Here is an 11,884-nt window from a genome sequence, read left to right as displayed (position 1 = left end):
ATTCAGAATTAGTAAAACTGATGTTAAAATACTTTGACTGCCAGGTCATCTGCTGCAAGTTTGAAAAAAGTAGCTTTTGTTCACAGTTTCCAAAGAGTCTTTAGATCATAGAATCCCTACAGTGTGGAAACAGACCATTCGGCCCAACAAGTCCACACCAACTCTCTGAAGAGTAACCCACCCAGAACCATTCCCCCACATTTACCCCTGACTAATGCACCTAACCTACAAACCCTGAATGCTATGGGCAATTTAGCATGACCAATTCACCTGACCTGCATATCTTAGGACTGTGAGAGAAAACCCGAGCACCCGGAGGAAACCCACGCAGACACGGGGAGAATGTACAAACTCCACACAGTCAGTTGCCTGAGGCTGGAATCAAACCCAGGTCCCTGGTCCTGTGAGACTGCAGTGCTAACCACTGAGCCACCATGCTGCCCTGAATGATTCAGCAAGGGCTATTATTTTGTGATTTTTACTGCTTGCTTGAGTTTCGAAATTTCACTTCTCTCAGCAGGAGTCCTGAGTTCACAGTTTCATTGATAGTTTATAGAGGATATTTAGAGGTGGCAGTGTTGTAGCTGTGTAGGAACAACTTGTCTGGAGCATGGGTTAGTATTGGAGCAATAGTCTTCTGTAGCACAGTTGGAATTTGGTTGGAATCTGCAACTTTTGCTGTGTCCAGAGCATCGGGTCCGCTAATATATTTTCTTCTACGGAGACCTCCAGGGTCTGTGAATGGCAGTGATTTATGGAACTGAAAGTCAGTACTGTGAACAATTTGTGTTCGCTGAGCTCTGTGCATGGAGCCTCAGAGCTGTACCTGAAAAGGAGCATTGTTCCAGAATACATTTTTTTATCATGATTATCACTTGCAGTAAATCTAATCAGCTGAAAACTGATATGGTGTGGATTGCAGGAGGTGGCTAAAATCATCATTCACTTGACATTCGTCACCTGGTTTACCAGTTCAGCTGCATTATGAAAGACAGGACCCACTCTAAGTGTCTAATGAGGAAGACTTTCTCCATCAAGAGCTTTCAGAATCAACCTGCAAGGTCATTTGCAGTTTCTACTGGTGAAAGTCAGCACTTCCATCCACAGTGGAACATACCTGTTCATTCAACCAGCTCTGGTTTGCATTTATCCAGTGGGTAAATATTTCTGATAGAATCTCATCCTTTCAACTGCTTTTCTTGATCAGTTTAAACTAGAATCTTGTATGTTCAGATAATTCCTGCCCCAGTTACTAACTCTGGAGATCAATTCCATGACCTCTGAATTCTACAAACCCTGTCCCACTTTTGTCCCATAACCCAATAATCATTTACAGGCTATTGAATTTTTTTTTATTTTTGCTCAAACTGATACCAACCAAGTGAATCTGCTAGATCGTCTTTGTATGTCATTAAACTCCTTCCTATGATCTACAGGCACATAGCACTCAAACTAAGATTTTATTTAGGTTATAGGTGAATACTACCTCCAATAACTTTCATTATCTATGAATTTGACACTGAATAACATTGTGAAAATATTTGTATGTAAGCTTATAACGTACTGTAATTTACCGAAATATGAAAAAAAGATGACATTTATTGAGTATATTTATTGAGTGTCAGTTAATTCACAATGATTAATGGCAGAATCTTAAGTTAATTGTTATAAAAATAATGTTTATGTAAATATATAGTAGTTATGTAAAATTTACTTTTTATTCCTAGACTATCAAAACTTATTATATTTAATTTACATCTATAATAGTTAATGCCATAATCTATCACTGCCAGTGTGGTCTTTGTGCTCACAGTTTCCCGAGGTACATTTCTTTTGAATTCTGTCATTGGCAGTGACAGTATGAATAACCACCCTGATAATTGCATATAAATAGATAACAGCAAAATCACAAACAGTTTTCAATGTTAAAGTACAGAGTAATGATTTGTAAGAAGAAAATGCCTGGACAGATTTTAAGAAGTACAATAAGTGTTAATGACATTCAGTGTTCATAGCTAATGTTCAAAGAGCTTAATATATTTGCATTCTTTGATCTTTCTCTCTCCCACTCTCTCTCTCTCTCTATCTCCTTAGTATTAGCAAAGAAAGCTAGCATGTCCAAAATGGGAAGTTATCCAGGTGAGGTATAATGATTCCTTTGTCTCTAAACTTGAGGCAGCTCACAAGCAGGTTGTCAGAAGCTGGAGAGAATTGTGTCATAGGTTTTGCTGAAGTTAGATAGGGGTTTATTCAGTTACTGGACCCTCCTGGTGCCTCAAATGCATGTAAACATAGTCAGGTTCAAGTAAGAGATGGCTGTAGTTTGTTTGGATGGAGCCAAACTCCCATGTTTGTTCTTTTCTTTGATATGCCACTATACAGTACTGAACTGTATTTTTGACTATATATCTGTTTCTATTTAGACATTGTTTATGTATAAAATATATTTTGAAAGAAAAAAGAATTGTGTGATGGATAGAAATAAAAATGGAGAAGATAACTTTTGGATGGGTAGTGGCTCTTAGTACATCTATGAAGCCACTGAAGTGGAAATTTAAAGCTAATTTTAAATAGTTTTCCAAGTATAATTGTTCCTTGTGTAGCTAATATTTGTCCCATATATATCGGAGTAAATTCAAAGCCTGAAGATACTGGAATTCCTAAGCTAATTTTCAGGATGTAGTGGTATATCATTTATGTTTGAAACTTTGGAGACAGATTGAAAGTTATGTTTTGCTCTGAGAAATGTCTGATTTTTAAGGTCTGTTTCTGAAATACTCTTCACAGAAAAATTGCATGCATATCCAAGTAAACCAAGCAGATAGATTACCAAGAATACAATCAAGGAATAATAAAAATCTTTGAGGAAATGGTGAGCAGTCCTCAAAAGTCAAGATGATGGGTTGGCAGTACATTCATTTTTTTTTCTCTGTAAGCCACAAAGATTATTCCATTCATTTCTTGTTAGTCATCATTGTAATGTTGAATTGCTGCAGAACTACTATTTTCCTTCCAGATGTGTATAGTATATTCCAAAAGGATCTTGTAACATGTTGTAGAAACCAGTAAATCTGTTCCTTACACATAAGGCAATCTAGAAGTAAACAGAAACAGCAAGCAATTAGGAAGGCAAATGGTATGGTGGCTAACATTGCAAGAGGATTTGAGTTCGGAAGTATGGATGTTTACTGCAATTATACGGGGCATTGGTGAGACCAGTCTTGGAATACTGGGTATTGCTTTAGTCTCCTTCTCAAAGAGAGTATAAGATGCTGTAGAGGAGTACTGCAGAAGTTTGCTCGGCTAATCTCTAGAATGGCAGGCTTGTCCTATGAGGAGAGATTGGTTCAACTGAGCTTATATTCATTAGAGTTTAAGAGAATGAAAGAGGATCTGATTGAAACATACAAAATTCTAACAGAGCTGGAAAGGGTAGATGGAAGAAGGGTGTTTTTCCTGGTCTAGAAGCAGGGATACAGTCTCAGGTAGACCATTTTGGACTGAGATCAGAAAAGAATTCTTCACTCAAAGGGTTATGAACTGCAGAATTCTTTTCCCCATAAAGACTGTGGAGGCTAAATTTATGAATATATTCAAGAAAGAGACAGATGAATGTTAGATTTTAAAGGCATCAAAGAACATGGGGAGAAAGTGGAAAACGGCATTAAAATGGAGGATCAGCCATAATCATATTGAATGGCAGAGCAGGCTGAAAGGATTAAATGGACAACTCCTGCCCCTAGTTTCTGTGCTCCACAATGTTTATTTGTGAAGCTGTAATATGTGAAATATTACAATTTGTCAGTATTGTGAGTACAAGAGACACATGCCACATTCAAACAAATTAATTAAACAAATTGAAAAAGCAGTCTGTGAAAGGCCATTTGATGTAATATTTTGAGCTGAAGATTTTATTTGATTATTTTTCTTGTTATAGTGCAGTTGTAATTTCTGACTTTGGTCTATCTGGCCTAATTAATCTGCAGGTTAGAGCGAGACTGCATCCAGCGCTTCCTGCAGCCAGAAATCTGAAGGTACCAGGAAATAGCATATATGCACCCAATACCCCTCACACCCAGACACTCTATACAATTTTCTCGGTTGGAGATGCAGGCATCATCCAATATATCTGGGGAACTAACTAAAACAGCATAATAACATGGCAATATTCAGCAGCATTTTGTACTGTTCCATCCCAACATTGCCTTCATTCCTAATCTTTGACTTTAGTTGCCCTATTGAGTTTTGAGTTTGTTATTGTTATTTACCTTTAGTTTGTGGTTTGATTTGGATTTGAATACTATTTAGATATTCTCAGGTAACTTATAGATTGGATTCGGTATGTTTTCTGTTATCCATGAACAACTTGGATCAAACACTGGTATGTTTCCTCAGACTCCATTACTTACAACCTAGTACATCTAAGCATCTCTTTCTTGGATAGACTATTTCATGATTTTTCTCATAGTCTTGCAAATGACTAATAAGCAGTATAGATAGAGTTAATGATTATTGTCTTTTTCCTAGAATGGGGGATTTCAAGACTAGGGGGCACATTTTTAAAGTGAGAGGAGAGAGATTTGAAAAAAAAGTCATGAGGCGCAAATATTTTTACACAGAGAGTAGATCGTGTGTTGAATGAACTTCCCGAGGGAGTGGTGGATGTAAGGGATGGATGCTTAAAAGACATTTGGATAAGCACATGAAGAGGTAAGATTTGGAGGGACATGGACCAGGAGCAGGCAGGTAGGACTAGTTTAGTTTGGGATTACGTTCGGCATGGACTGGTTGGACTGAAGGGTCTGTTTCAGTGCTGTGTGACCCTATGGTTGTTGATATCATTATTACATCATGATACACATCACCATCTCAATACTGCAGTCAATAACACATTTCTCCATAATCTGGGCATTGGGATGTCAACATGTGGCAAAAGGATGTAACAAAAACATTGAACTAACAAATTAAGCTTGTGAAAGCTTCAAAAAGCATTTTTTGCAAATGGTTTTGAGAACATTTCTGGAATAGAAATATTCAAATACATCTTTCATCTCTGATACTGGTTTGAGAAATTATTGAGTTGTTTTAGATAATCTTTTCCATCAATAGTTTTGAAAAATTACTGAGTAAATATGTGAGGTAACTTCTTCAATTATTTAACAGAACTTTAGTTTGGCCAAGTAATTCTGCAACTAGTAAACAGGCAAAACAAACCTGCATACCTTAATGTGATAGCTGGTCTACAATTTTGTAATACAATATCATTAAGGCAACTGAATATACTTACCAAGAGAGCTAAAATCGTAATGAGGAACAGAGCAAGCAGAATGGCAAATACTATAACTATGATGGCCCAATACGGTAATTCAAATCGATCAGAGAAGACAGGAGCCATGGGGTCTGCATGGAGATAAACACAATATAAAAATACAATTGTACATACAATAATAATGAAAATAACCAATAAATATATTCCAATTATAGCTTATGCTTAAGCATATAGAAAATATATTCAATATTTTTGGGCAAGCATTACGATAAGCTATAAAAGGAAAACAAGACTTGTTTTAACATTGTGCTGGACTTTAGGTGTCCAGCAACCAGGGTGCATGTTCAAGAGCAAGGTAAAGAGTGATGAGGGCTTAATTTAGAACAAAGTATGAACAGCTTGTTTTCGTATTGTAGCAAAACTTATCCTGGACTTGAACATTATGCTACTTTGTTTTACTTTTTTGTACATGGGATTTGGGCATCACTAGCAAGGCCAGTATTTATTGCTCATTTCTACTTGCCCAGAGTGCAGGTCAGAGTTAAGACTGGCTGTTATGGATCACATATAGGCCAGACCAGGTAAGAATGCAGATTTTTTTCCCAAAAGGGACTGTATGTTAAAGTATCAATTTAAAGAAAAACCACAAGAACTGTGGATGCTGGAAATCAGAAACTAAAACAGAAATTGCTGGGAAAGCTCAGCAGGTCTGGCAGCATCTCTGGAGAGAAATCAGAGTTAATGTTTTGGGTCCAGTTCTGAGCAAGGGTCACTGGACCAGAAATGTTAGCTCTGATTTCTCTCCACAGATGCTGCCAGACCTGCTGAGCTTTTCCTGCAATTTCTGTTTTTGCTTCTGATTCAAAGAGTTTGAATCACACAATATAAAGTGTGTTGAATGAGGGAATTTGCTTTTGCTGTGATGCAGTAGTGAATTCAAATCATTTCTCCAAGCTGAAACCTGAAAGGCTCTGGTCCATCAGATTTGAATGGATAATCACTTTAGATTCCACAGAAGGTGCTGCTTAGCAACATGTTTCAGTTAAAGGAAGTCAACAAACCAATGTTCATTTTAAGCACGTTTTTCATGCCTAATCTTTATTGAAATATATGTGGCACTCTCAGCACTTTTTGATACCACCAAGCCTTTAAAAGTCCAACTGTCTCCTTAGGTCTCTGAACATCGCCTGTCCTATTTTCTTCTTGCATTTGCTCCTTCTCCCAATAATGTACTTAAGCATCAACCTGTTGGTGCATCCAGTGTGTAAAACTATGTGTAGCCCTGCTGACCACAAACTCTTTCTAGGCTCTTTTAAACATTGGTTCAAATTGATACAAATTGAGACTGGAGGAGTTTTAGAAAACATTCACATTTTAGAACAATTGTTGAACAAAGATCTATGAAATTATAGTTCTGTGTTATGATATATTGTATCCTTTAATTCCCATGTTATATTTTGGAGGTAGCATGAGAATAAAATGCAGAAAACATTTATATTTATTTGATATTCCTAATTTATCCCACCTTAAGGCACAGTATAAATTTATGCATCACAATTAACTTTCACAGCAAATTGCACGCCTTTATGTTTATTAGAATGACAGTTCGTTGCTAATAAAAATCATTATAAAATATGTGAATCAATTCAGAATAACAATGCAGGACTGATACATACCCACAGATACACTATCACTTCTAAGTTGAAATGATCTGCCAAGCCATCTTGATCCATTTGTTCCAACATCAAATTCTGATCTCAGTTCTTTTGCAAGGATTGGTCTGTTTGATTTTGAAGGATCAAAGTAGCAAGAAGTGGAAACTTTGATTGATCCTGGACTGTTGAAACAGACCAGAAATTAAAATAGAAATAAAATCTTAATTATATAGTGAATGAAGTCTTTTGCACAGCATATATATATGGTTAACATAGACAATTAGATTGGTTAAAAATAATGCTACTGCAAGCAGAAAGCCTCATAATTAAAAATTGAAAATGGAAATTGTAATTTGGGACACATAGACATGAAAGTAATGTCCAGTAGGTGCGCACGTGCTATTTTCCAGATTGCACATTTAACTGCAAGTGTGCACCTACTGGAAGTTATTTTATATTTTAATTATTATTGGTGTTTCAACATATAGAAATGAAATCATTTTTTCTCTCTTTCAATCCCACATTACAATTCACAGAAATGTCATGGGACTAAAAATGTTAACTCTGTTTCTCTCACCACAGATGCTGCCAGACCAACAGTTTCTATTTTTATTATTTTCCCACTCTTTGTTCTAGAATTTTATGAGGGCTTTGGGGATATTGCTAGTGAGAAAAAAGTTGGAGAGAAGGATCTGGGGTCTAATAAGGGGTGGAACAGGAGTCCTCAGGCAGATGGGTCTTGGAATGAGTTTAATCACATAGGATCCTCAGGTAGCCAGTGCAATTCTGGAAACAAATGTTAAGGCACAGAGAAGGTCATTAGATCCATCATGTTCACAATGGCTCTTCAAGTATGCATCATTACCTCCTGCCAATCTCCTGCTTTACCCTCATACTCTTGCATGTTATTTCTATATAAATAATCAGCTAATGCCTTCTTGAATGCTTCAATTGAACTTGCCTCCACCATAAATCCAGGCAGTGCATTCCTTACCCTAACTATTAGTTTTCACATCTCACATTTGTTTTTTTAGCAAATCATTTTAAATATATGCCCTCTGGTTCTTGATCCTTTTGAAAGCATGAACTGTTTCTCTCTATCAATGGTATCCACCCCTTATAATTTTGAAAATATCTATCAGACCTTCTCATAGTTTTCATTTCTCCATGAACAACAAACCCAACTCTTTCAATCTATCCTCATATAGAAATTTCTCATCCCTGGAACTGTACTTGTAAATTGCTTCAGCATTCTCTCCAATACATTCATATCCTTCCTATAATGTGGCGCTCAATATTGTATACAATATTCCAACTGAGGTCTAACATGTATCTTATCCAAATTCAACATCACTTCCTTGCTGCTGTACTTTATGCCCTGATTAATAAAGCCAAGATCGCATTGGCTTCATGAGAGGCTATCTCAGCCTGTCCTGCCAAGCCCCTCTGCTCCTTCCTCCTACCACCCCCTCCCGCCACCCCCCCCCACCACTGCCACTGCCCCACCCCCTTAACTTTAGAACTCTACTGCCTATTTTGCTTTATCTTCTATTGTTCTTCCTCACAGCTCACTGTATTAAAACCCTATCTGCCACCTGTCTGCCCACTCCAGCCACATGTCAATGTCCTTCTGGAGTTGTATATTTTCCTCCACACAGTTTGTAAAAGTTTCAATTCTTATATTATCCATTGTCTTTGATGTTGTCCGCTACATCATTAATGTTAGTCATGAAAAGCAAGGGCCCCAATGCAAACTCCTGCACAAGCCAACCTCAAAATAAAATACATTGACCATTAGTTTTTGCTTTCTATCACTCAGTCAATTTTGTTTCCCTTTTATTCCACAATCAATATCTTTCTTCATAGGTCAGTTGTATGACATAAATATTAAATTCCTTCTGGAATTCCAAGTATATCACATTCATCACTAAGCCTTTCCATTATCTCTTCAAAGGATTCCAGCAGGTTATTTAAACACTATTGTCCTTTTAAAAATCCACCTGGCTCTTCCTAATCAACACAACCTCTTCTGTGCGACTATAAATTCTATGCTGAATAGTTGTTTCTATATGCTTCTTCACCACTGAAGTAAAACTGAGTGGTTTGTAATTGCTGGACTTGACCTTACTGCCTTCCTTCAAAACACTTAGAAGCATCTGAACAACAAACTGTTAAATTGTTTACATCGTGCACCAACAGAAAAAGAGGCATGAACCTTGTTGAAGCTAACTATTCTCCCACAGTTGACTACTTTTTCTTAATAAATGTTTGAAGCTTTCTTAGAACCTAAAGGGAAACCTCAGACCAAAGATGCTCACCACCATAATCACAATTTTAAAAACAGAATGGAAATAATTTATGTCTTGAATAAGCCAACATATGTGCCTCTGCCCTCCCAGTATTTTTATGGCCAGGTCAAAAGGGAACTATCTCAATAGAAGTTATACCCCAAATATCTTGATCCTCCATTCGTAAAAATCTTGACCTTTGCCATTCTGCACTCAAGACCCTTTGAAGTAAACTTCTTTTATTTCATTTATGCTTCACTTCTAACAGTTTATAATGCTTCAAATTCTGAACGTTTTTTTGCGATTACCCTGTTAAAAAACAAAAGGCTCTATGCCGTTTGCTTAAATGCCAAGATACATGACAAAGAAAAATGAATAGGCCACTTGGCCCCTCAGGCCTGCTCTGCCATTCGATAAGAATGTAGCTGATATGGTTTTGATTTCAGCTCTACATTATTGCATACCTTCGAGAATCATTCATCCTCTTGATAATCAAGAATCTATTTACCTCTGCCTTTTTAAAAAAATCTGCATTCACTGTATTTTGAGGAAGGGATTAAACAAACAGACAAACTATTGAAGTTCTGAAGTTAAAACTAGATCTTCTTTCACATTTCATTGAATAAAGGATACTTACTTTAGAGTCTTGGTAACTGCTGATATATAGCTTTTATTTTTATAATTTTAACTTATTTTCTTTATCCCTCACATTCCCACTGCTTAGGCTATACATTTATTTTTGCTCTGACCATAATGAGATTTCATGTAGTGGATTACTGACCTAAATGATTTTACTCAGCTTATATAAGAATAGTAATTTTTTTAATCTTACCTTAAACTAGTAATGTGGCAAAATTTATAACTGTCCTTTAACATGCTGTTTTCAAATAAATTTGAGAGCTGAAGAAATATAAGAGTAATTGTAAATTTTCTCTTTTCAAAACATATAAAGTTATACTTAAAACAGCAATTAATAACTTAGAACAGCAAGTTTAAAATATAGTTTCTACTTTTGTTTGTAACACTGAAAAATATTTCAAAGTCTGTATTGAATAACTAACTAAATCAAGTGCAAACAATTTGCTTTCTGGAAACCATTATTTAATATACAGGTATTTTAAATAAATATTCTAACGTTAATGCTGTTAGTGAAAAACAAAGTGCATACGTTTCGCATAAGATTTGTTGTCATGTGTCTGTATTCAGCAGAACTTGGAATTTGGAGTCCATCTGTAAAGTTATAGTTTATTACTGTGAAGTTAACTTCAAAGGTGAGATCTCCCTGTTTTTCTGACATTACTGGCAGCTCTCGTTCTACAGGTGTAGCAGGTTCCACAGTAGTTTTCAGTTGCTCACAACCTAAAAAGAAAGTGCATTTTTAATGTTTTCCAAAACTCATGCAACAATAATTGTAATTGACTATAAAGACTGTAGGAAAAGTTTACATAAGACCAGTTGGAAAGTAAAGCAAATCAAGAACTGTTGGAGGCATTTATATTTAAATGTTTTAAAGATTTGCTTAGTAAATCTTTAAAACATTTAAATATAAATGCCTCCAACAGTTCTTTTAAATAAACTAATAAATGTAGATAAAAAATTAAAGCTGAAATTAGAAACTTGTTTTCCCTAGTTCTGCAATATAAGCATATGTAAAGGACTCTAAAGTTGAACCTAATTTTATGTTAACAATGAATTACGTAATTTTCAGATAATTCATGATTTTCAAGCAGACAAACAAGATGAAGTTATATTCTGATATCTTGTCAGTTTAACAGTTTAGCAGAACTATTCTATTAATGTTGCCAAAAAAGCACTTCGCTTGCTGTAGTTTCCTGATGGCACTGTGAGTTTATTCTGCAAACAGTCATATAACGCAAACTGGAAAGGACCCATACTGATTCCTGAAGTGATTCCTCAGTTAAGTTGTGATGAAGGTCCCACAAATGGTCTCAAATTCCTAATGCTACAGGGAGAGAAATCACTGAAGTCTATGTAGTCAACACCCTACCCAGCAACATTTATATACCTGGATACTGAGTGAAAGTGGTATTGGGTCTAATTATATTGGCTTCTACAGTTGGATAGTCTTTCAATATCCAGTGCCCAAAATTCACTTGGGACAGATGTTGAGAGTACTGAGTTGGTGCTGCACTGTGGCCCAGTGGTTAGCACTGCTGCCTCACAGCACCAGGGATCTGGGTTCAACCAAAGCCTAGGGCACTGTTTTTGTGAAGTTTGTACATCTCCCCATGTCTGCATAGGTTTGCTCTGGTTTCCTCCCATAATCCAAAGATCTGTGCAGGTTAGGTGGATTGACTGTGCCCATTGGGTCCAGGGATGTGCAGGCTAGGTGGGTTAGCCATAGGAAATTCTGGGTCATGGGATTGATGGTCAGGATGGGATGCTCCCCAGAGGGTCTGTGTGGACTTGATGGGCCTAATGGTCTGATTTCATTCTGTAGGGATTCTATGATTTGTATACATCATTTAAGATTCCAAAGTTGTTGAGTGAGATGGCGAAGGGATAAAAATCATGCATGAGAATTTTCAATATTAAGTATTATTTGTAACATGTATCAATTCTTTCAACTGAGTGTCTGTAAATTGATAATAATAAAATTGCAACAAAGTCTTAAATTAACTATCTGTACTATGAACAAAATGAAACGGAGT

General features: G+C 36.3%; 1 protein-coding gene across 1 annotated transcript in view; it reads right to left on the bottom strand.

The window, feature by feature from the left end:
• Positions 1-1,626: 1,626 nt before the first annotated feature.
• Positions 1,627-11,884, bottom strand: part of LOC122539219 (mucin-16-like) — a 35,250-nt gene continuing 24,992 nt past the window's right edge. The window contains exons 25-29 of the mRNA XM_043673941.1: positions 10,381-10,571; positions 10,045-10,112; positions 6,946-7,106; positions 5,288-5,400; positions 1,627-3,094 (exon numbers count right to left, since the gene is read on the bottom strand). Coding sequence (XP_043529876.1) covers positions 3,002-3,094; positions 5,288-5,400; positions 6,946-7,106; positions 10,045-10,112; positions 10,381-10,571 — 626 coding nt within the window. The 3' untranslated portion in view covers positions 1,627-3,001. The remainder of the gene's footprint in view (positions 3,095-5,287; positions 5,401-6,945; positions 7,107-10,044; positions 10,113-10,380; positions 10,572-11,884) is intronic.

Source organism: Chiloscyllium plagiosum, chromosome 31 (assembly GCF_004010195.1).
Source record: "Chiloscyllium plagiosum isolate BGI_BamShark_2017 chromosome 31, ASM401019v2, whole genome shotgun sequence".
Taxonomy (NCBI): domain Eukaryota; kingdom Metazoa; phylum Chordata; class Chondrichthyes; order Orectolobiformes; family Hemiscylliidae; genus Chiloscyllium; species Chiloscyllium plagiosum.
The sequence above is the reverse complement of the archived record's forward strand: the minus strand, read 5'-3'. Positions and strand labels throughout refer to the sequence as shown.